General features: G+C 42.9%; 2 protein-coding genes across 4 annotated transcripts; one reads left to right on the top strand and one right to left on the bottom strand.

The window, feature by feature from the left end:
* The first annotated feature begins 3,965 nt into the window (after window positions 1-3,965).
* On the top strand, window positions 3,966-10,536 carry pde12 (phosphodiesterase 12). Of its 2 annotated transcripts, XM_062969874.1 has the most exons (4): window positions 3,966-5,489; window positions 8,972-9,050; window positions 9,264-9,397; window positions 9,531-9,724. In XM_062969874.1, exons 1-4 carry the CDS (start codon window positions 4,242-4,244, stop codon window positions 9,546-9,548), a joined length of 1,479 nt encoding a protein of 492 aa, XP_062825944.1. In that variant the 5' UTR covers window positions 3,966-4,241; the 3' UTR covers window positions 9,549-9,724. The 2 variants fall into 2 exon arrangements, with proteins under 2 accessions (XP_062825944.1, XP_003217760.4); XM_003217712.4 differs by lacking the exon at window positions 9,264-9,397 and having other exon boundaries at window positions 4,088-5,489; window positions 9,531-10,536.
* A 716-nt stretch (window positions 10,537-11,252) lies between these two features.
* Window positions 11,253-16,356, bottom strand: LOC100565035 (ADP-ribosylation factor 4). 2 transcript variants are annotated; one of them, XM_003217713.4, is made up of 6 exons: window positions 16,025-16,354; window positions 14,478-14,558; window positions 13,699-13,808; window positions 12,679-12,750; window positions 12,336-12,461; window positions 11,253-11,716 (listed from the first exon to the last, which is right to left on the bottom strand). In XM_003217713.4, exons 1-6 carry the CDS (start codon window positions 16,089-16,091, stop codon window positions 11,630-11,632), a joined length of 543 nt encoding a protein of 180 aa, XP_003217761.1. In that variant the 5' UTR covers window positions 16,092-16,354; the 3' UTR covers window positions 11,253-11,629. The 2 variants fall into 2 exon arrangements, with proteins under 2 accessions (XP_003217761.1, XP_062825948.1); XM_062969878.1 differs by lacking the exon at window positions 14,478-14,558 and having other exon boundaries at window positions 16,025-16,356.
* Window positions 16,357-23,533: the final 7,177 nt, after the last annotated feature.

Genomic DNA, 23,533 nt, shown 5'->3' with positions numbered 1-23,533 from the left:
ACTGCACTAAAATATCTTCCCTGTAGAGATGTTTCAGATACAGTTAAAGCAGAATCACAGCGCTCAAATTTTGGATGTACCCACACTAAAATTAATGCATTTGGACACCAATTTAACTTCAATGGCTCAATGCCAAGGAATTGTGGAAGCTGTAGTTTTACAGGGTCCTTAGCCTTCATTACCACAGTGTTGGTACCTACAAATCTCATAGAATAAACCTCAAGAATTTTTTTGTGTCAGGAGTGACTTGAGAAACTGCAAGTCGCTTCTGCTGGGGGTGAATTGGTCGTCGGCAAGGACGTTGCCCAGGGAACGCCCGGATGTTTTTGATGTTTTTACCATCCTTGTGGGAGGCTTCTTTCACGTCCCCGCATGGAGCTGGAGCTGACAGAGGGAGCTCATTCGAGCTCTCCCCCAGGTTGGATTCGAACTGGCAACCTTCAGGTCAGCATCCCAACCTTCAAGTCATCAGACCTGCAGGCACAAAGGTTTAACCCACTGCGCCACTGGGGGCTCCAGTCAAGATTAATAGTATTGAGCCATGGCAGTTAAAATGGTGTCAGATTGCATTAATTCTAGTGTAGGTGCACCTTGTGTGGTGTCTGCTAAGAGTCTTGGTTCATAAAGTCCAATAACTCTGGCTGGGTTCTGTCGGAAGATATGGAAACATGGGTGGTGGCTGTATGTTGAGGAAGTTACTTGTAAATCCCTCGATCCATGAAAACACATGGAAAACACTTATTGCAATATTCAGTTCTACTAAATTGTGCTAAGTACTATTTCAGCAGCAGAGACGTAAACCGAGGGCCTCTAGGGATGTATATACAATGTAAGTATTACTGCAGTTGGACACCGCTTTAACTGCTATGGCTAAATGCTATGGAACCTTGGGAGTTGTAGTTTAGTGAAGCATCAGCTGTTTTTGGTAGAGAAGACTGCCTTGTAAAAGTACAAATCCCAATATTCCATAGCACTGAGTCAAGGCAGTTAATGTTGTGTCAAACTGCATCAATTCTACAGTGTGAATTCATATCGGCCACCAACTTCCAGCATCCTTTATATCCCACATCTTTCCCTTGCTCTTATGTCTTGACCTTTAAAATAAAGTATAAAGGAAGACTTCAGCTATTGAGAGAAATAAACCTGTAGCATATGTTTTAACTAACTCCAGTCCACTTTTTCCAGATCTGTGCCATGAAACCTCCAAGAAAAAGAGCAGAGTGTGAACTGCAAATGAAATTCAACATGGGGGCTGAAACCTTTTTATTCAAACAAGCTTTTAAAGAAATAGTTTTAATGACAAATTTGAAACTTCAATTTGATGTCTAATTTTTGTGTATTTTAATATGTGTTGAGTGTAAATATGTTTTAATATGTGTATTTAACAGAGCGTTTTTAAATGATTGTGTTTTGATTGTGTGTTTTAACAATGTTGTAACCCGCCTCAAACCGTGAGAAGGCAGGTAAGAAATAAAATAATAATAATTATTATTAATATTATTATTATTAAGAGGGAGCCGACAGTGGGAGTGATGTATGGGATGTGATTAACAGTTTTTGTTTTAAACATTTCAAGATATTTTAATTGACTGCTTTAATTCTATTTCAATATTTGTATGTGGCAATTTTAAACTGCACTGCTTTTAAAAAGCATATTGGGAGCCGCTTTGTGTCTCATTGAAAATAAAAATGGGGAAGAAGAGGAAGAAGGAAAAGATGTGGAGGAGGAAGAAGAGAAAGAAAAAAATCAAGGAAGGTGCCAGCCTCTGAGGAAGGTGAAACGTTGGGAGAAAATGCTGCTAGAGCAGGACCATAAAACTACACAACACTCCAGGAAAAATAAGAATAAAAGATGAAGAAGAGAAAAAAGTGGAAGATAAAAGTGGGATAGAAGAGCAGACGTAGAAGAAAAAGACGAGGAAGAAGAAAAGAATAAAAAAGAGAAGCAGAAGAATATAAAAGTGGGGTAGAAGAACAGACGTAGAAGAGGAAACTTCAGTGGAGAAAGAATACAAAAAGAAGGAAAAAAGAAAAATTAATAACATAAAAAGTTTTTTCTCTTCGTGTCTTCATAGCGAGGACATCATTTCCAGCAAGCTGTATGCCTGCCTCAGAGCCAGCTACTCCTTTAACGTGTTGTCAAAGACTTTCATGGCCTGAATAATAGGGTTGCTGTGAGTTTTGCAGGCTGTATGGCCATATTCCAGAAGCATGATCTCCTGACTTTCGCCCACATCTATGGCAGCCATCTGCCATAGATGTGAGGTCTGTTGGAAACTAGACAAGTGGGGTTTATATATCTGTGGAAGGTCCTGGGTGGGAGAAAGATTTTTTGTCTGTCTGAGACAGGTGTAATTTAAATTTTGGCCTTTCAAATTCAAAGTCTGGCTACTTCCTACCTGAAGGAATCCTTTGTTGTAAGCCTCCCAAGAGGGTTTGGAACTCCCTCCCTAGCGACATTAGATCAGCCCTCCCTCCTAGCCTTCAGAAGGAAAGTAAAAACCTGGTTCTGGGATCAGGCTTTCAGAGAAAAGCGCAGTTCAATAATAGATTCAGAATATGTTCAATGACTACGAAACAGCCTTACTGGATGGCGTGTTTTTAATATTGAATGTAATGTTTTTAGATGTTTAATATGTATTAATTTTAATTCAATTCATTTTAAGCTTTATGTTTGTATGTGTTTAGGCACTGAATGATTGCCAGATGTAAGTTGTCTTGAGTCCCCTTCAGGGTAGACAAAGTCAGGCTATAAATAGGGTAAATAAATAAATAGATAAGAGACACCCCCCCTCTCTCGGGGGGCCTGCAAAATAGGATTCCCCCAGGCAGGAAGCAGCCAGACCTTGAAGCTTTTCAGTACTAATCAATCAGTCTTTAAACCCGTCTATTTTGTTTTTACTATCACTTTTTTATTCCATGTCCCCTTTTGCAATCACCACCCTTTCAGTACACAAAGATAGGAGAGGAACTGTTTAAAATAGTTACTTGTCACACAGCAATAATCTTGAACCTACTTCCCAGGAATCCTGTTTTGAGTATCATTTCCCTTATGAAGTGGCTCCCTCTGCAATCATCTTTTCCTTTTTCAAGGCATCAGATCTGAACAGGGTTGGCGACCCTAAAGTGAATCTATCACTGGGTTCTATTGGCAAGATTTGTTCAGAGGATGGGTTGTCGAATAACAACACCCAAAAACAGAGGAATGCTAGACAATAAACAATCTGGGTCAGCTAATCATCTCCCAACCAATGATTTCCCCAGGCAGGAAGCAGCCAAGCTTTGAAGCTGTAAATCCATTCAATGCTACCTTCGTGACTGCATTTCCCCCTATGAACCTGCACGGTCTCTATGCTCGCAATTGTGGTTGGTGGGGACGAGGGAGAGGGCCTTTTCCATCGTGGCCCCCCGGCTCTGGAACTCTCTCCCCAGGGAGATCAGGCAAGCCCCTGCCCTCCTTAGTTTTTGGAAGAGCCTGAAAACTTGGTGATTGACTTCCAAAGTAAAGGACTGACCTGCATCTATTTCATTTTGCTGCACTTTATTCCTTAGCCGGCCATAGGTTCCCTTGTTTACACCCTCCCTAGCACTTTAATGCAGACAATAGTTTAGGTATTGTCCTCCCACTTTCCTTGGCCCAATTCCTTTTAGGAGCCATCCCAGGATTTTATCAAGTATGTCTATTTTATGCGACTTTATTAGTTTTATGATTTATTTTATTGTTGATTGATTTGTTTTGCTGTTGTGTTTTACATTGTCTGTTTAGCCTCGGCTTGGCCCCATGTAAGCCGCCCCGAGTCCCTTTGGGGAGATGGGGCGGGGTATAAAAATAAAAGTATTATTATTATTAATGCTAATCAAGGTGATCAACTGCTACATTCACACTTGCCTCAAGCAGACAAGACATTCCTCAGATATATAAACCCCACTTGCTTAGTTTCCAACAGACCTCACAACCTCTGAGGATGCAAGGCCATAGATGCGGACGAAACATCTGGAGAGAATGCTTCTAGGACATAGCCATACAGCCCGGAAAGCTCACAGCAACCCTTTTTCCTTTTCAGACGCACTACCCGGCCTTCACAGGGCGGACGTCATTTCCGGCGAGCCTAGCGATCCTCTCAGAGCACTTTTCCTTTTGGCCTCCCCGCCGCCATATTGTCCCATCGGCCCTTGCGGCTGCCTGGCAACTGAGGAGGAGGAGCGGCGGGCAGGAGCCGGGGCATGAATGCGCGGGGTTGATGTGGCGGCGTCTGTGCGGGGCGCGGAGAGCCCTTCTCGGCCTGAGGCGCTGCGGAGGCCGCCCCGCTCCTCTCCCTCCTCCTCCTCGTGCCATGGAGCGGGCGGTGGTGGTGCGGTGCGTGCCGTCGGAGCCGAAGCTGAGCGTGTCTTTCGTGCTGGGCGACGGGAGCGCGCGGCACATGCAGCGCGACCAGGCCGAACCCTTGGGCCGGGCCCTGGCCCGCATCGCCACCAACGCCGGCAAGGGCGGCGCCAAGGCGGCCAAGAAGAGCAAGAAGGCGCGGGCCGAGGCTGAGGCCGCCGGAGCCTCCCCCGCGGCCCCTCCGGCTCCTCCTCCTCCGCCCTCGGTACGTCTCTTCGGGCAGGACGGGCAGGCCGTGCCGGAGGAAGTGCCCAACGCGGAGGCGTGGCAGGAGGGCGCCGTGCTGCAGATCGGCGAGGCCCGCTTCCGCGTGGAGCGCAACCCACCCGCGTTGCTGGAGCTGGGCCTGCCCCGCGCGCTCCTGGCGGGCTTCCCGGCCTGCCCGCGCCTCCGCGCCGAGTTCGGCTCCGCCGCGCACTGCCTCTTCCGCTGGTTCCAGGAGGGCGGCCCGGGCGAGTGGGAGGCCATCGCGGGCGCGGCGGGGCGCGTGTTCACGCCGGGCAACGCGCAGGTGGGGCGGCGCCTCAAGGTGCGCGTGACGCCGGGCGACGGCGAGGGGCGGCGGGGCGCGGCGCGCGAGGCGGAGAGCGGGGCGCCCGTGGAGGCCGGGCCCGGCGCCTGCTCCTTCGACGCCCGCCACCTCTACACGCGCCGCCCCGCCGGGCCCGCCTCCCTCCGCGCCGTCAGCTACAACGTGCTGGCCGACGCCTACGCCCAGAGCGAGCTCTCCCGCACCGTGCTCTACCCCTACTGCGCGCCCTACGCCCTCGAGATGGACTACCGCCAGAGCCTACTCCAGAAGGAGCTCCTCGGCTACAACGCCGACCTACTCTGCCTCCAGGAGGTGGACCGCGCCGCCTTCGCCGACGGGATGGGCCCCGCGCTCGACGCCGCCGGCCTGGAGGGGCTCTTCCGCCTCAAGGAGCGCCAACACGAGGGCCTCGCCACCTTCTTCCGCAGGGACAAGCTGCGCCTCCTCACCCGCCACGACGTTGCCCTCCACCGCGCCCTCCTCGACGACCCCGCGCACAGCCCGCTCCGCCACGCCCTCGACGCCTGCCCCGCGCTCCGGGACAAGGTGCTCCAGCGCTCCTCCGTCCTCCAGGTAGGGAGCCCTCCATGCGCCCATGCCAACCATCCCGGCCTCTCATTCAGGCATGGGCAAACTTGGACTTAAGCGGCCGAGGGGGGGAAGGAAAGGGCCTGAGGCTGTTAGGAATGGCGGGAGTTGAAGTCCAAAACACATGGAGGGCCCAAGTTTGCCCAGGCCTGCTCTAATTGGTTCCAGGTTCCCTATGTCATTGTCACCTGCACAACAAAGCCATTTCCTTGAAATTGCAGTACATGTTCACTGTTAGATGGGACCGCAATAATAGACATAAAATAGGATACAAATATAATACTTATAACACTATGTATTGTAACATGGTTTTTGTTCCTGGGTTAAACATGTCATTTCCTAATTGGTTCTGTCATTTAAAAAAAACACAGGAAAGGTTTACTGAACTGCAACAACTTTGTTTATCGATAAAGTTACAGGCTGGGTAGATGCAGGGAATGCCGTGGATGTAGAGTACCTGGATTTCAGTAAGGCCTTCGACTAGTAAGTCCTCCATGACCTGGCAAACAAGTTAGTCAAATGTGGGCTAGGCAAAACTACAGTTAGGTCGATCTGTAATTGGCTATGCAAAGGGTGCTCACCAATGCTACATCTTCATCTTGGAAAGAAGTCACGAGTAGAGTGCCATAAGCAGGATTCCGTCCTGGGCCCAGTTCTGTTCAACATCTTTATTTCTCCATCGTGGTCAACTGTGAAAATTATTTATTTACTTACTTACATTCACAATTAATCAGATAATCCATAAGCATAATCTGGGCCATTCCAAAAGTCATTGCACATCATTCCATATATATCGATTACACCAATTCTCCAAAGGCTTGGTCACAAAACAACATTTTCAGTCTCTTACAAAAGATCAGAAGGGAGAGAGCTGATCTAATATTCTTGGGGAGGGAATTTCATAGTCAAGGGGCCACCACTGAGAAGGCCTTGTCTCTCGGCTGTGAGGAAGGCAGGACCGAGAACAGGGCCTCCCCAGAAAATTGCAAACTCCAAGATGGTTCATAGAGGGAGATATATTCGGACAGGTAAGCTGGGCTAAAACCATTTAGGCCTTAGATGAAGGGCTAGAAGGCATGATCATCAAGTTTGCAGACAACACCAAACTGGGAGGAATAGCTAACACTCCACAAGACAGGAGCAGAATCCAAAACTATCTTAACTGATTAGAGAGATGGGCCGAAATTAACAAAATGAAGTTCAACAGGGACAAATGCAAGATACTCCACTTAAGCAGAAAAAAATGTAATCCAAAGATGTAGAATGGGGGACGCCCAGCTCGCCAGCAGTTCGTGTGAAAAAGACCTTGGAGTCCTCGTGGACAACAAATTAAACACGAGCCAAAAATGGGATGCTGCAGCTAAAAAAGCCAATGGGATTTTGGCCTGCATAAATAGGAGTATAGTGTCTAGATCCAGGGAAGTCATGCTCCCTGGTTCTGCCTTGGTCAGACCACACCTGGAATCTCACTGTGTCCAATTCTGGGCACCACAATTCAAGGGAGATGTGGACAAGCTGGAATGTGTCCAGAGGAGGGCAGCTAAAATGATCAAGGGTCTGGAGAATAAACCTTATGAGGAGCAGCTTAAAGAGCTGGGCATGTTTAGCCTCCAGAAGAAAAGGCTGAGAGGAGACATTATGAGGGCCATGTGATGGGAAGTCATAGGGAGGAGGTTTTCCGCTGCCATGGAGACTAGGATGCGGAACGACTTCAAACGACAGGAAAGGAAATTCAACCTGAACATTAGGAAAAATTTCCTAACGGTGAGTGCCATTCAGCAGTGGAATTATCTGCCTCTGAGTGTGGTGGAGGCTCCTTTGGAAGCTTTTAAGCAGAGGCTGGACGGCCAGCCATCTGTCGGGGGTGCGATTTTCCTGCTTCTTGGCAGGGGGTTGGACTGGATGGCTCATGGGTCTCTTCCAACTCTTATGATTCTATGATTCTGTGTTACAGTCTGCACATTGACAGGTTAAAAATGGCATATTTTAATTAAGGAAAATTACAAACAAAATGCCTTGAGTAGACTAAAGAAATAATAGCCAGAAAAGCAAAGTCTCAAGTATAACTACTTTTAATGTAAGTACCACACAATTAAACAGGAAATAACACTTTCAGACAAGGGACATAATTTTTTTTTCAAATTTTGTTGTAGTGTAATTGGCTAGAAGGATCTCATGACAAAAGGATTAGATTGGATGGCCCTTCTGTTTTCTTCCGGCTCTGTGATCCTTTTCTATTGCCTTATCAACTCTGACCATGTGGTGCAAAAGTGCACTGCAGAGCACTTTAAGAGCTTTAAACCAACATAAGCAAAGTCTGCAGCAAAGTCTGAAAAAAAGCCCTTAATGCACATCAGTGCAAGCCAATGTAAACTACATCGCAGGGCAAAATGAGCTGTTTAGAGTGTAAGTCAATGTGGACACCCAAAGTGCTCCATTGATTTGAACTTGCTCATTTGGGGGGGTGGCGTGGAGATTGATCCTAAAACCATAGTTTGTGTATTTACCATCTAGGCCTTGAATCAGTTCCAGAATTTCCTATGTTGTCTATCATTTGCATAGCAAAGCCACTTCCGCTGATAGTAGTTTGAAACTGGTCTAAGTGGTCAGTGTAGATGTGCCCTAAGATTGCCTGGAACAGTTTGTGAAATAAGCAATACGTAATGTATTTTTTTTAAATATAAAGGTTTTCATGAGATATGTTGCACTCCCATACTTTAGGGGAATGATCATTAATGTGAATGCTGATAAGAGGGGATGGAAGAGTTATGATGCATATATTACTGGATGCTGAGAGGCAGGGTGTCTGTTATCTTTCACAGAAAAACCACAAGCCAACAAGTATTTTTCATCAGATATAATTTTAGGTCATTCTTACAGAGTTTTTGTGCTGATTTCAGATCGGAGGTTTTTTTCTTCCTATCACTTATAGTTTTTGCGATGAGGCTAATCAAATAAAGCATTTATGCAATGATATCAATTAGATTCTGTTGATATCAGTGCCTAAATGCACTAATTATTCAATTAGCCTCATCACAAAAATTATACGTGGTAGAGAAAAAATAAACACAGATCTGAATTCAGCGCAAAAACTCTGTAAGAATGACCTAAAACTATATCTGATGAAAAATACTTGTTGGCTTGTGTTACACAAATATTGCGTCTGTCAAATATCACTCAAATAATTGTTTAGTTGAGTTAGAGAGACTATCAACAGATCTGAAGTCAGTTTTAAAAAGAATAGAGCTTTAACATTGATGCCAGGATGAGGGGGAAAGTAACATTTAGTTTCACAATGTTCAGCAGTGGGGATCACTGATAAAGGTAAAATGCAGTGCAACCAATCTAATTTTACAATGCGAGTTAAACTATCACAGATTTGTTTGTAAAAGTCCTTTTTAATGTTGCAAATGTTCTTAGAAGTCTTTTTTGTATTATATAAGAACTCATAAGAGCTTTTCTTCCAGGTTTCTGTTCTTCAGACGATAAATGATCCTTCAAGACAGATCTGTGTTGCCAACACTCACCTATACTGGCACCCAAAAGGTAATTTCTTTGCTAATTTCTGTGAAGGTTTTGTTTTTGGGTACGAGGTTTGGGTACAAAGAGCCTAGTTATCCATTATAACATAGATAATCGTGTTGACTTCTGCCACAAGAAGTAATGTCTCAAGTTACACCATTGCTGAATGAAGAAGTGAATAGTGCTGGATGGGAAGAGGATCTTTCTGAATTAATGCCTGAACTTATGCTCCACCAGAGGAAAGAAACGTCGTGACCATGTGTAGCAGAAGAGTTTGGGTTAAATTCCCATTAAGAGACAGGATACAGCAAATTGAAAATGAACAAAATGAATGGATGTTTAATTGGAGTTGTTTGTTACACGTAAAAATGGTAAGGAAAGAATTCTAGGTATAGCTGATCACATTGAATAAACAGTATATTACATTTTTCTAGTTTTCACCTTTTTGATGGAACATGATGACAAAAGCAGATTCTTTTTCCTTTTTTTGTCTTGCATCCTTAGGTGGAAACATCCGTCTGATTCAAATTGCAATAGCATTATCACATCTTAGGCACGTAACACATGACTTGTATCCTGGCACACCTCTTTTATTCTGTGGTGATTTTAATAGCACACCATCAACTGGAACCTATGGGTTTGTCATTAATGGCAGTATTGCTGAAGACCATGAGGACTGGCGATCAGACGGAGAAGAACCACATTGCAGCATGTCTCTGACTCATCCATTCAGACTTAAAAGTGCCTGTGGAGAACCAGCCTATACCAATTATGTCGGAGGATTCCATGGATGTTTGGACTACATCTTCATTGATGCAGATGCTTTGGAAGTTGAACAAGTAATTCCACTGCCAAGTCATGAAGAAGTAACCACTCATCAGGCCTTACCAAGTGTTTCACATCCCTCAGATCACATAGCACTAGTATGTGATTTAAAATGGAAGTAGACTTTAAAAGGGGGGGGGGGATATTTTGCCTTTATGCAAGGCGTTTTGGCTATTTTTGGGCAACTTGGTCATAACTTTTTACAGACAAAGGTTAAAAAGTGTTTACATGTCCATCATTAACTTTATGCCAAATTCTCAGTTCTTTGTAACTTCTGATATCTGGAATGCTCTTAGCCAGTGCTTCATTTTTCTATTTTGATAGGAAAATTTGTCAACAATGAACGTTCTTTTGAAGTTAAATTATACGATTGCCTTTTCAGGTGGTTTTAAAATGGTGATCAAAAGTGTTTTTCTTAAGTTAAATTTGTTTTTCAAAAATTGAATAACTGGAATGATTTTGGAAGAAAAGTGTATTCTGTCAGTGTCTTGATATTGCCTTCTGGGAAGTAGATGTTCCTTGACAAGTAGCCAACATGTATGCTTCCCACATGAAACTACCCATATTAATTTAGCATTCCAAAACTAAATTGGCAGAATTTCCTGCCTTCAGGTGACCTGTGGAAGTGGGGAATCTTGTCTGTATAAACCAAATTCATTGTGCATAAATAAAAATCATGACTATATTTGAGCAGTATTTCTTTCTAAATAAGGAACATTGATCTCCAAGTGTTTGTAAAGAATCAAGACTAGCTTTGGTAGCATACAGTAGTGTAAATGTGTGTTTCTTTAAAATATAGTTTGCCCATGACAGGTTTGTTTTAATTCTCAGATTTAAAACAACAAAGGCTCTGAGGGTTGATTTTGCCTGACTTTAGGCCATGTTGCCATCTCTATGAGACCAATGATGTCTGGAAGCCCATTTTATTTTTTTTAAAGAAGCAAACAAAAATAAAACGTTCCAGGGATGATCACAATATGACTTGGGGTTAATCCATACTTCCTGCAGCATCGTTATTTTTATGTTGAAAGAAAATCAGGATTGTAATCACAAGCACGTGATAGGTGTTTCATGTAATCTACCACACCCACATTTGTTTTAAGACAACAAATTCTTGAGCTTCCACAAAAATGAGGTTGCCATGCCTGACTATGTTGCCCAAATGTCTTGCCAATATTCAAGGTACCAAATCATGACTGATCTTGGAAACTAAGGAGGGTCAGGCCAGGGTTAGTACTTGGGTGCAAGATCACCAGTGAATACTAGATTCTGGTATGCTATATTTCAGAGGGAGAAAATATCTTAGCCTGCCTAAGAAAATCTTACAAAATAAGTGAGGTTGCCATAAACACAAGTTCAACTCCCCATCTTGATTTTTTGCTAAATTGAAAACAATTCAAAGATTATAGAGATCTGTTTATTCGGAGGTACAAAAAAACTATTGAAAAAGAATTGGTCACACATTCATATCAGTTTGACAAACTTAAAATTCAAGAGGTATACACAAAGAAATACATTAGAAATAATCCATTCAGTCTTTGCAAAGTCTGTCTTCATGAAGATACATTCACCAATAAACAATTAAAACCAAACTTGTTACCTTGGCAACATGTAGCTTGATGAACAATAATTGGCACCAAAATAAGTCAAAATGCTGCAATATCCTGCCCAAACCAGCTCAATACTGTATAGTAACCAAAATGCAACCTAATTTTAATGAACAAGCCTAGGCCACTTATATCAAACATGTCCCTGGTGTGAAAGTCATCCAGTTTCAGCTAGCGTTTTGATAACTCATTTGACAGCCAGTCAAGTCCCTCATACAGACCAGTTCCTTGTGTGGCGCAGGTAGCTTGAACATACCACTGTTGAGAAGGAGGAAGAGGATTATTAAATTTCATAACAAGCAATCTTTTAAAACATTGTCATTTGTTGAAATTGCCATGCATGATGTAAGAGATAATTCTAGACCACTCATTATATAACACAACTAAAAATGCCAGGATGGGCAAACAGGCTTCCCTCCTAAAATAATAATTGTCTCCTGAGTCAAGAAAAACGTGGGTTCAAGGAACACACGGCTACACTGAGGAACTGTGATCCAATCATGCAGTATGAGTAGACTGATGCTTCTAATTGGACTTTCTTCCCAAACGGATGCCATTACAAAGAGTGCTCCAATTATCACAAGCTGCTTTTCATGACAAATAGGAAAGCACTATTCCATTTATTGTTCATAAGGTCAAACTAATTAAAGCAGGAATAAGGAAAAAATAATTCAACCATGGATAAGGAACATGTAGCCTTCCCCATGCTCTTGGAATGCAACTCCTATCCAAACTATTGGCTAGGCATACTATGGCTAAAGACAGCTGGCAGTTCAACAGCATATGAAAGACCACAAAATCACTACCCATGCAATAGACACTTCAGAATAAGAACAATAGATACCAGCATGTTGTTAACAGAAACTTCTGTACTTACACTTCTGTTACGCACAGTCCGAAGGCCAAGTTTATCTGTCATTTCATTGATTGCCATAGCATTTGGCAAGTCTTGTTTGTTTGCAAAGACAAGCAGCACTGCATCTTTCAATTCATCCTCTGCAAGCTGAAAGGAAAAATCATTCTAGTTAAATTCTACTGACAGCTCCTATAACCAAAACTACAAAGAAAGTGTGTTCTTGCAGTTTCAGAGTACAGAACAGTGCTACTGGATATCCTGAACTTTGGTTTTCCTATGGTGTTTTTGAAAATTCTCTCTCCTTTATTAGCGAGGGAGAACTCAGCAAGCCACCAATCTTTGAAAGCATGCTAAAAAGACATACCATTTTCTGCAGTTCTTTTGCAGCTTCCTCGATTCGTTCTCTGTCATTGCTATCTACCACAAAAATAAGGCCCTGAAAGAAATGTATTAAAGAAACTTCATGAGAAAAAGATCTGCAATACTAGGACACAGATGAAGACATTAGGATATAAATTCAGTATATGACTGCTGCAAATTTCCTTTAAGGAACTGAAAATAAAACTAGCTATATCTGAAACTGTTACTCTTGTTAATTCCATCCCAAATAGAATACTATAAGGTTGGAAAAGATATAGCTAAGTCTGATCTCATGTTAATTTTGAGCTGTATGAATGTAAATAATCTGACAGAAATGATAGTTTGTAGATCTCAAAACTCAGGAAAATGAAGAACATTTGAATGAGAACATGCTAAGCCATAAATAACACGTTCCCATTAATGTATACTCCTGCTCTTTGTTGCTATGCCCACAGGGAGTTAGAAATGCCTTTTACCAGCTTTGGTTGGTGAACTGCTTGCCTGCCCCTCTCCTCTAATTTGTATTTGCTTTCTGCAAAATGCTACCCTTAAGAATGATCTGGAAATAGAGCTAATGCAGAACTTTTCCGTGTATTTAGAGAGGAAGGTTGCATACAACATCTGTCATTAATTTTGGCACATCAGTAGTATTTCCGTTCTAGCTCCAATTTAAGATGAGAACATTTCAGAAACCCATCATGCATCAAAGTGTCGAGTCCTTTGTATTAAATGGAATACCTCATATCATATATTTGTTCCTACCAAGACTAGAGAGAAATGTCTTATCTGGTTATCTACTAAATTTATACCTATGCATTTTTTAAAATGTTTTTATCTATGCTGCGTCATGTTGGGTCTGTCAGGCAGAGTAGTACCACATGTAAGACAGAAATGCCTTAAATAAATAAAAAGAAATTATCTCTGTATGGGCAATTCATGGTAACATGGGATATTTAACAGAAAGTACAGCTTTTGATTAAAGTCAATTAAACCGTTTTTGTTTGGCAGATGTCAGAGAACTTACCTGTGTATTCGGGTAATAATGCCACCAGAGTCTTCTAATCTTATCTTGACCACCAACATCCCAAACAGTGAAACAGATGTTTTTATACTCTACTGTTTCCACATTAAAACCTATAGAGAAGGCAAAAAGCAGTTGTTATGAGAATAGAGACCACTGAACATACAATGTTGTAGCATAAGGTCAACTTGTATAAATACAATCACGAGTGTCTAGATGTGTGATAAGTGGGGAGGGCATTAATTTTCTAGAGAGCATCATATGAATAAAATATATAGAAACTATCAAGAATTCCTGCTACTGCTTGATTTGTTTACTTAGTCATGTCTAAAAAGACAAGGTACAAATAATGTTTAAGAAAACAAGTTTTGTTTGTATAAGAATGCCTTTGATTTTTGTTTGTAGACCACTTCTGCTTTCTATGAGATTCTTTTACTAGATCATCATTATAAACAGAGGAAAAAATGGTCTTGAAGCAACCAAACATAAAACATCATTAAAATCTATGTTGTATTCTAGACACACATATTTTAATATTAAGGCATGACACTGGTTTCAGAAGGCTCTCTTTCATTGTTATTCCTACCCAAAAAAGCAACTCTTCTTCATGAAAAATTATGAGCATAGCCATATATACCACAAAATATGTATGGGAAGGAATCATATGGATTTTGTTCTGGTATGTTTAATGGCAAACTTCTGTTTATTCTAGTCTGTTTACAAAATTTTAAAAGTTGCCATTTCTAGAAGATTGGCAAGATAAAGTGTTCTTATTTTCTTACCAATTGTAGGAAGTGTAGTGACAATCTCTCCTAGCTTCAGTTTGAATAGAAGTGTAGTTTTTCCAGCAGCATCCAAACCAACTAGAAACATAAATTGTATCCATTTGAAAAATATAAAACTTGGGCTTCAGAAAATATTTTCCAAAGATATTAAGATGGCCTGTGGTTCAGTTGAGCAATGTTTACTTTCTACCTCTAAACCAACTTAAAACAGACTTCCTACCTTGAAAAACACTGAACCTCCTTTTCTGAAGCATGGCTCAGAAATATGTAATGTAGAAATGAAACCAAGCATAAAACACAGAATGTAAGTAAGACATGTAATACTGGTGGACAATGCACATCCAAAAACTGTCCTATAGAAAGAACACAGGTTACACTGCTGGGGGACCAGGTTTCTAAGGGAAGAGCAACACACTGCTGTGTGGCCTGAGTACGGATCCCAGAATCCTAAATACCTTCAGGTTTCATTTTGAAAATTTCATAGGCTTTTTTATTGTGTCAGAAGCGAACTGAGAATATACCGCAAGTCTCTTCTGTGTGAGAAAATTGGCTGTCTACAAAGACGTTGCCCAGGGGACTCCTGGATATATTACCATTCTGGGTAAAGCTTATCTCATGTCCCCACATGGGAAGCTGGGGCTGACAGATGGGAGCTCACCCCGTCTTGCAGACTCAACCCGCTGACCTTCAGGTCTTCAGATCAGCCGGCACAAGGATTTAACCGATTGCACCACTGCTGCTAGAGACCAGTCTTTCCTGTCTTTTCTTTCCTTCCTTCCCTATATTTCTACCCTGCTCTTCTCACCCCGAAGGGTGTGAGTGGCTTACATTTTGGCCACTTCAGTGCCACAATGCAAATACACAGTGTATAAATATAATACAATATAAATCAAAGCACATTTAACATAAAATACAAGACAAAAATAACACAAAGCATAATAACGTGCAGAAATAAGATATAAACAAATATTAAGCACTAAAAACATTTAAAACCAATTACAATTAATTGTGGAGACTCATCAATTAAATAGTATATTTCACTAAGCTCAGTCATTAGTGATAAACATGACCCTATTTTATCCTAATTTGCCAACACAATGGGTTTCATTATCCGGGCGGAGGCAAGAAGGGGGCGCTAGAGAAAATGTCGACCATTTACGCTACCTTGGCAGCCAACATTGACAAGAGAGTGCGTCTACACCAGGCCTGGGCCAACTTGGGCCCACCCTCCAGGTGTTTTGGACTTCAACTCCCACCATTCCTAACAGCCTCAGGCCCTTTCTTTTCCCCCGTCAGCCGCTTAAGCGAAAGCAAAGGGAAAGGAAGGGGCCAGAGGCTGTCAGAAATTGTGGGAGTTGAAGTTCAAAACACCTGGAGGGAGGGCCCAAGTTGGCCCAGGCCTGGTCTACACTGTAAAATGAATGCAACTGGACATTTGCAATTGCTGTGGCTCAATGCTATGAAATCATAAGACCTTCATGGCATTCGAGCTTAGCAGCCAAAGCGGGGCCAACGGCCTTGATTGCGATGCGTGAGGCTCTCACCCATGAGGATGCGCATCTGCTTCTTGCCGAAGAAGCGCGAGAAGAGCGAGGAGAAGCTGAGGCCCATGGCGGCGCAGAAGACGGGTACGCGTTCCTTCCTCCGTCCTCTCCCGTCGTCGTCGTTCTCTCCTCCTCTGCTGTCAGGGAGGGAAGCTCCAAGTCTGTGCCCGGCGAGCCCACTCGCTCATTTTTGTTCGCTCAGCTCGCCACGTCACTCCTGCCCCGGTTCCAACGCGGACCAAATCGCGTCGCGGCCTCCACATCCTCGCAGGGGGAAAACTAAGGAAGAGGCCTTTCGGTAAGTAATCAGGAAGACTACGACTCCCAGCGGCCATCCTCCTTCAAGGCTTACGGGTTTTAGGAGCAAGGCACGACGGGAAATGCAGTCCGGAAAAGAGTCGAGGCGGTTCTGGAAGGGGCGGGACTCAGCTCCCTAACAACCTTTGCCTTCCTTCGTGCTTTCATGTCCGCCTCTTCTTGCCGCAGTGCATTCTGGGAGGCATAAGGTGCTGCTAGCCCGCCGGAAGCAGTGTGAGGCGGACCAGCCGCGCCTAGGAGGGCTCCCCCTGCCGCCCTGAGTGGTACAGTCCAGGTACAAAAGGAGGCCCCACGCGAGCAGAGGCTTGGTCTGTACCACTTAGGGCGGCAGGGGGAGCTCCTCTGGGCGCGGCTCAGAAAAGGATCCCGGGGCAATGGTTCAAGCCGACGGGATTGTTTCTCTCTTGGCCAGTGTTTCTCACTGTTTTGATATTGCCGTCGTCACGTCAGACACGTCATTGTGCACTTTGTAATTGTAGGCCAAAAGAAGCTTTGGGGGAACTATTTTTGAGACACTTTTTGAGAACTAGTTCCACTTTGCTCTGTAATTGATATGGTTGTGTTTAATTTTAAGATGTTTTAAATAATTGTTTTGCTATGTTTAATTTTGTAGTTTGTACTGTGTTTTAATTGTACATCAAACTGATGTTTTTAGGGCTTGTCCCCATGTGAGCAGCCCCGAGTCCCTTCGGGGAGATGGAAGCGGGTTATAAGAAATAATTATTATTATTATAACTATACCAAGTTGGTTTGATGTGACTTTTCCGAGCTGTGTGGCCATGTTCAAGAAGCATTCTCTCCTGATGTTTTTTCCACATCTATGGCAGGCATCCTCAGAGGTTGTGAGTTATATTATACAATATAATGTTAATTATATATTACTAGCTGTGCCCGGCCACGCATTGCTGTGGCAAAATATGGTGGTATGGGAAATAAAGTATTGAGGAACTGGTGGTAGTTAAGGTCAAGGGTAAACGTTTTCCCCTGACATTAAGTCCAGTCATGTCTGACTCAGAGTGTTGGTGCTCATCTCCATTTCTAAGCCGAAGAGCCAGCGTTTTCCATAGACTCCTCCAAGGTCATGTGGGATGACTGCATAGAGCGGCGTTACCTTCCCGCCAGAGCAGTACCTATTGATGCACTCACATTTGCATGTTTTTGAACTTCTGGGTTGGCAGAAGCTGGGGCTAACAGTGGGGGCTCTCTCCGCTCCCCCAATTCAAACCTGCAGCCTTTCGGTCCAGAAGTTCAGCAGCTCAGCGCTTTAACACGCTGCGCCATCAGGGGATATTATTTCCTAAAGGTTGTGAATATACAATATTTCTGATTGGGTTTTTTTGTCTGTTGGAGGCAAGTATGAATGCTGCAATTAGGAAAAATGATTAGGATGTAATGGCCTTGCAGCTTTAAAGCCTGGCTGCTTCCTCCCTGAGTGAATTTTTTGTTGGGAGGTGTTAGCTGGCCCTGATTCTTTCCTGTCTGGAATTCCCTTGTTTTCAGAGTGGTGTTGTTTGCGATATTTTATGTGCGTCTACTGTCTGTGGCCCTGAGAAAACAGAGGATTTGCCAGACTTTGATGATGGGAATACTTTGTTGGGAGGTGTTAGCTGGCCCTGATTGTTTCCTGTGTGGAATTCCCCTGTTTATTTACTGTCCTGGTTTTAGAGATTATATTGTTCTGCATTATTCTATCCCAGTAATTATTTCATATTAAAGTAGAATCTCACTTATCCAACATTCACTTATATAATGTTCTGGATTATCCAACGCAGTCTGCCTTTTCATAATCAATGTTTTTGTAGTCAGTGTTTTAAAGTCATTGTGATATTGTAGTGGTAAATTTGTAAATACAGTACAGTAGAGTCTCACTTATCCAACATAAACAGGCTGGCAGAATATTGGATAAGCGAATATGTTGGATAATAAGGAGGCATTAAGGATAAGCCTATTAAACATCAAATTAGGTTATGATTTTACAAATGAAGCACCAAAATATCATCTTAGACAACAAATTTGGCAGAAAAAGTAGTAATTACTGTATTTATGAATTTAGCACCAAAATATCACAATATATTGAAAACATTGACTACAAAAATGCATTGGATAATCCAGAACATTGGATAAGCGAGTGTTGGATAAGTGAGACTCTACTGTAATTACTACATAGCATTACTGCGCATGGAACTACATTTTCTGTCAAATTTGTTGTATAATATGATGTTTTGGTGCTTAATTTGTAAAACGATTACCTAATTTGATGTTTAATCGGCTTTTCCTGAATCCCTTCTTATTATCCAACATATTCACTTATCCTGCCGGCCTGTTTATGTTGGATAAGTGAGACTCTACTGTATATTGATAATCTTCTACTATCTGCTTAGAACTGGATTATATGAGGCCCCTTCTTCACAGCTGGATAAAATGCACACTGAAGTGGATTATATGGCAGTGTGGAGTCAAGATAATCCAGTGCAAAGCAGATAATGTAAGATTATAAATGGGTTATAGAGCTGTGTAGAAGGGCCTTGAGTCTACACTGCCATATAATCCAGTTAAAATCAGATAATCTGTGGAAGAAGCCTAAGTGAGGCCTAAATCAGCCTGTCCCCGAACTGAAGCCTGGCTGTCCCTTGGCTGGTTGCTAGGCAACCAAGTGGGCAGAGATTAGCCCTCTAAACTGGCAGCAATTGGATAAAAGCAATTATTCCTCTCCCTCTAATTAGGACTTTATTTTTCTTTTCTTTTTGTTGTATCAACCTGGAGGCATGGATGATGGGTTGTGTTGTCAAATTTCGAGGTTGCGGGGCCTGTACTTTTGTTGTTTTGTCCACTGCCCTGATGCCATCACTCTTTTATATATATAGATATATTACATGTCACATTACTGTATACAGGTAAGCCTTAGCTAATGCTAAGAAAGACCGTTGGATAGAGCTGCTTGAGAACCTGGACATGTCCAAGAGTAACCGAAAAGCCTGGCAATTGCTGAGACGCCTGGATAGCGACCCTCTGGTCAACCCTGGACACACGAACGTGACAGCAGACCAGATAGCTCACCAGCTAATTCAGAATGGGAAAACCAACTGCAGCAGAATAAAGATGAAAATCAACAGGGTGCCAGAACTTGAAACCCACCAGTTGTCTTCTCCTCTAAACCTGAAAGAACTCAGAGAAGCCATCAAGCGATGGAAGACTGGTAAAGCACCTGGCCTAGATGACCTGATGATGGAGCAAATCAAACACTTGGGGGCCAAAGCTGAAAACTGGCTTTTGAAATTCTACAATCAATGCCTGGCACACAAACAGATTCCCAGAGCATGGAGGAAAACTAAGATAATTGCCATCTTAAAACCTGGTAAAGATGCCTCCAATGCCAGGAACTATCGACCAATCTCCCTCTTATGTCATCTATATAAAGTCTATGAGAGGATGCTATTAAATCAACTAGGACCTGTTATCGAACCCAAGCTTATTGCACAACAAGCAGGTTTCAGACCAGGGAAAAACTGTACAGGTCAAATTCTTCATCTGACTGAACATATCGAGGAAGGCTACGAGAAAGGCTGCATCACGGGAACAGTTTTTGTGGACCTTACGGCAGCCTATGACACGGTGCAACATAGAAAAATGCTGCATAAAGTCTACCATATCACCCGGGACTTTGACTTTACAAAAACTGTCCAGACCCTCTTAGAAAATCGCAGCTTCTATGTGGAGTTTCAGGGCCAGAAAAGCAGATGGAGGAGGCAAAAGAATGGTTTACCCCAAGGCAGCGTTCTTGCACCGACCTTATTTAACATCTTCACGAACGATCAGCCACAACCACCACTCACAAAGAGCTTTATATATGCTGATGACCTTGGCCTTACAACACAAGCAAAAGATTTTGAAACATTTGAAAAGCAACTCACCAATGCCTTGAAAGATCGCTCCAGCTGCTACAAAGAGAACCACCTGAAGCCTAACCCTGCCAAGACACAAGTGTGTGCTTTCCACCTACGTAACCGCGAAGCGAACAGGAAACTGAAAGTTACTTGGGAAGGCCAAGAGCTCGAACACTGTTTCCATCCTAAATACCTTGGTGTCACCTTAGACCGAACACTAACATATAGGAAACACTGCATGAACACCAAGCACAAAGTAGCTGCACGCAATAACATCCTGCGGAAACTGACTGGCAGCGCATGGGGAGCAGACCCACAAGTAATAAGAACATCAGCCCTGGCCTTGTCTTTCTCAACTGCAGAGTATGCCTGTCCTGTTTGGCACAAGTCTGCCCATGCAAAGCAGGTGGACATAGCACTGAATGAAACATGCAGAATCATCACGGGATGTCTTAAACCTACACCTGTTGATAAACTCTACAAGTTAGCTGGCATTGCCCCTCCTGACGTGCGACGGGAAGTTGCTGCTAACGGTGAGAGAAAAAAGGTTGAACATTGTGAAAGCCACTCACTGCATGGCTATCACCCTCCTCCCACCAGACTCAAATCAAGGAAGGGCTTCATGAGAACCACCACTCTTCTTGATGTTCCTCCAGCAACAGCAAGGGTGTCTCTCTGGGCAGCTAAACCTGGCAATTCTAACTGGATGGCCCCCCCAAGAGGGTCTTCCTCCCGGGGCAAACCAGGAATGGGCAACTTGGAAGTCCCTGAACAGACTCAGAAGTGGAGTGGGCAGATCAAAAGACATCTTGGCAAGGTGGCACTACCTGGAGGAATCCTCCACCTTGTGTGACTGTGGAGCTGAACAAACAACTCAGCATATGTATGCTTGCCCACAATGCCCTGCCTCATGTACGGAGGAGGAGTTGTTTAAAGCTACAGACAATGCGGTTGCTGTTGCCCGCTTTTGGTCCAAAACTATTTAGTTGCTTGTGATTTCTTTTCTATTTTATTTCCATTATTTGAAATGTATTTGCTGTACCAATGCTTTTGACACGAAATAAATAAATAAACTGTATACAGGTATAGTATAATATAGTAATATATAATGCTGATATTGTGCTGTGCTAATAATATAATATATTGCATGTACATATAATTTGTAAGCCACTCTGAGTTCCCTTCTGGGTGAGAAGGGTGGGATATAAATGTATTAAATAAATAAATATATTGGAAACTAGGTCAGTGAGGCTTATATATCTGTGGAAGGTTCAGGGTGGGAAAACGAACTCTTGTCTGTTGGAGGCAAGTGTGAATGTTGCAATTAATCACCTTGATTAGCATAAAAATGCCTTGCAGTTTCAAACAACAACACTATGAAAACATAAGAATTCCAGACATGAAACAATCAGGGCCAGCTAATCACCTCCCAACAAAGGATTCCCTCAGGCAGGAAGCAGCCAGGCTTTGAATCTGCAAGGCCATTAAATGCTAATCAAGCTGGCCAATTGTAACATTCACACTTGCCTCAAACAGAAAAGAGTTATTTTGCCCAACCTGAACATTCCACAGATAAATAAACCCCACTTGCCTAGTTCCCAACACCTCACAACTTCTGAGGATGCCTGCCATAGATGTGGAGAAAATATCAGGAGATAATGCTTCTGGAACATGGCCGTACTGCCTGGAAAACTCACAGCAACCCAGTGATTCCGGTCGTGAAAGCTTTCAACAACACTATACCAAGTTATAGTCATATAATTATAGGTTAAAATCTGTGTTTTCCACTCCCCCTTCTTCTCCAGTTTGAGAGAGGCTCAAAAACCTGTATATATTCTTCATATCTGAGGAAGCAGCACTTACTCAGCTAGACCCTTTTAGGGTCTGGAAATGTTAAAACGCTTGCCATGTACAGTAATTAAAACCACTCCAAGCCATGTATACCCAGATTTGCTGCTATGGTGGAGCCAAAGCAAGCTGGAATCTGTTTGCTTTATGAACTGTCTAAAACTGTCCGAATTAACCCACAGACAACTGTACCAAAAGGTAGGTTTCCTGGGATTAATTTCTGAAAGGGCAAATGTGTGAGACCATGTAAACCACTGAGAAAGTCACACTCTCTCAGCCTCAGGATTTGTAAAAGGCAAACCCTCTGAACCAGGCATGGGCCCCTTCCTTTTTTTCCCTCAGCCACTCAAGCGGCTGAGGGGGGAAAGGAAAGGGCCTGAGGCTGTTAGGAATGGTGGGAATCGAAGTCCGAAACACCTGGAGGGCCCAAGTTGGTGTATGCCTGCTCTGAACAGATCTTGCCAGGAAAAAAAAAAAAGCCCTGATAGGGTTGCTGTAAATTTGAAACCACTTGAAGGCAAACAATTTACAATTTACTGATTAATAGTACGACACGGTGGTCATTGTATACTACCAATAAGGCAAAAAAGGGTAAACGGCCCTTGGCCTCTTATGGCCAGTCTTCTGCAACTGAAATAAGCAGAAGGCAACTTATTACTTTAGCACACTCTTCAGAAGATTTATTCTCCCTCAGTATCTGATTTGGAGACACAATGACGGTGAGAGTGCTTCTATAATACTGTACCATCATGTAGGGCCTTTTCACTCCGATGTTTATGCACAAGGCAATTAAAGTATTAGAATTCCCTGGTACTTTGAACATGGCAAATCTTGAAGAGTCTGATCTGCCTCAGGGGAAAGAGGACTCTTTTCCTAACCTGCATCCCATTTCTTGCTGGTTTTATGAAGGCCATCAGGGCAGAATATGCCATGCTGGCTGTTACAAGGCTATATCCCATATCTGTCAAGAAGTATTAAAATTTGTCTGTTTGTAATAGAAAAACAGTGCCCACATACAGATGCACCAATGTCTGCTCTGGTCTCATCTTTATTCTAGAGATGGCAAGATACTTTTAAAAGAGGTGCAAATGTAGCATTGAAAAGTAATTTGAAGCGCCATCTATGGCTATCAGCGCTGCCGTGGCTATTTCCATTTTTTCGACAACAATATATGGGCCAGGAATCTTATCCAAGAGGTACCTAAGGACAACATTAAATAGCATCAAGGCATTAACAAATTGTTAAAATAAATGGCCTTCTCTGCAGAGATAAGATGATGATGATGATAATATATAATAGTAATAAATTCGATGAGTGGTTCTCAACCTGTGGGTCCCTAGATGTTATGGCCTTCAATTTCCAGAAATCCTAACAGCTGGTAAACTGGCTGGGATTTCTGGGAGTTGTAGGCCAAAACAACTGGGGACCCACTGGTTGAGAACCACTGTATTAGATGGAT

This window comes from Anolis carolinensis, chromosome 2 (genome assembly GCF_035594765.1).
Source record: "Anolis carolinensis isolate JA03-04 chromosome 2, rAnoCar3.1.pri, whole genome shotgun sequence".
Classification (NCBI taxonomy): domain Eukaryota; kingdom Metazoa; phylum Chordata; class Lepidosauria; order Squamata; family Dactyloidae; genus Anolis; species Anolis carolinensis.
The sequence above is the reverse complement of the archived record's forward strand: the minus strand, read 5'-3'. Positions and strand labels throughout refer to the sequence as shown.

What these genes read in the sequence shown, in the direction of transcription:
- LOC100565035 (XM_003217713.4), bottom strand. Translation starts at nt 16,091, where the DNA reads ATGGGCCTCAGCTTCTCCTCGCTCTTCTCGCGCTTCTTCGGCAAGAAG. An exon ending in GCAGATGCGCATCCTCATGG is followed by an intron (nt 14,559 to 16,024) that starts GTGAGAGCCTCA and finishes TTATGTTTCTAG; the next exon opens with TTGGTTTGGATGCTGCTGGA. An exon ending in CAAAAGAACTGCAGAAAATG is followed by an intron (nt 12,462 to 12,678) that starts GTATGTCTTTTT and finishes TTTTCCTTTCAG; the next exon opens with CTTGCAGAGGATGAATTGAA.
- pde12 (XM_003217712.4), top strand. Translation starts at nt 4,242, where the DNA reads ATGTGGCGGCGTCTGTGCGGGGCGCGGAGAGCCCTTCTCGGCCTGAGG. An exon ending in AGCGCTCCTCCGTCCTCCAG is followed by an intron (nt 5,490 to 8,971) that starts GTAGGGAGCCCT and finishes CTTTTCTTCCAG; the next exon opens with GTTTCTGTTCTTCAGACGAT. An exon ending in CCTATACTGGCACCCAAAAG is followed by an intron (nt 9,051 to 9,530) that starts GTAATTTCTTTG and finishes TTGCATCCTTAG; the next exon opens with GTGGAAACATCCGTCTGATT.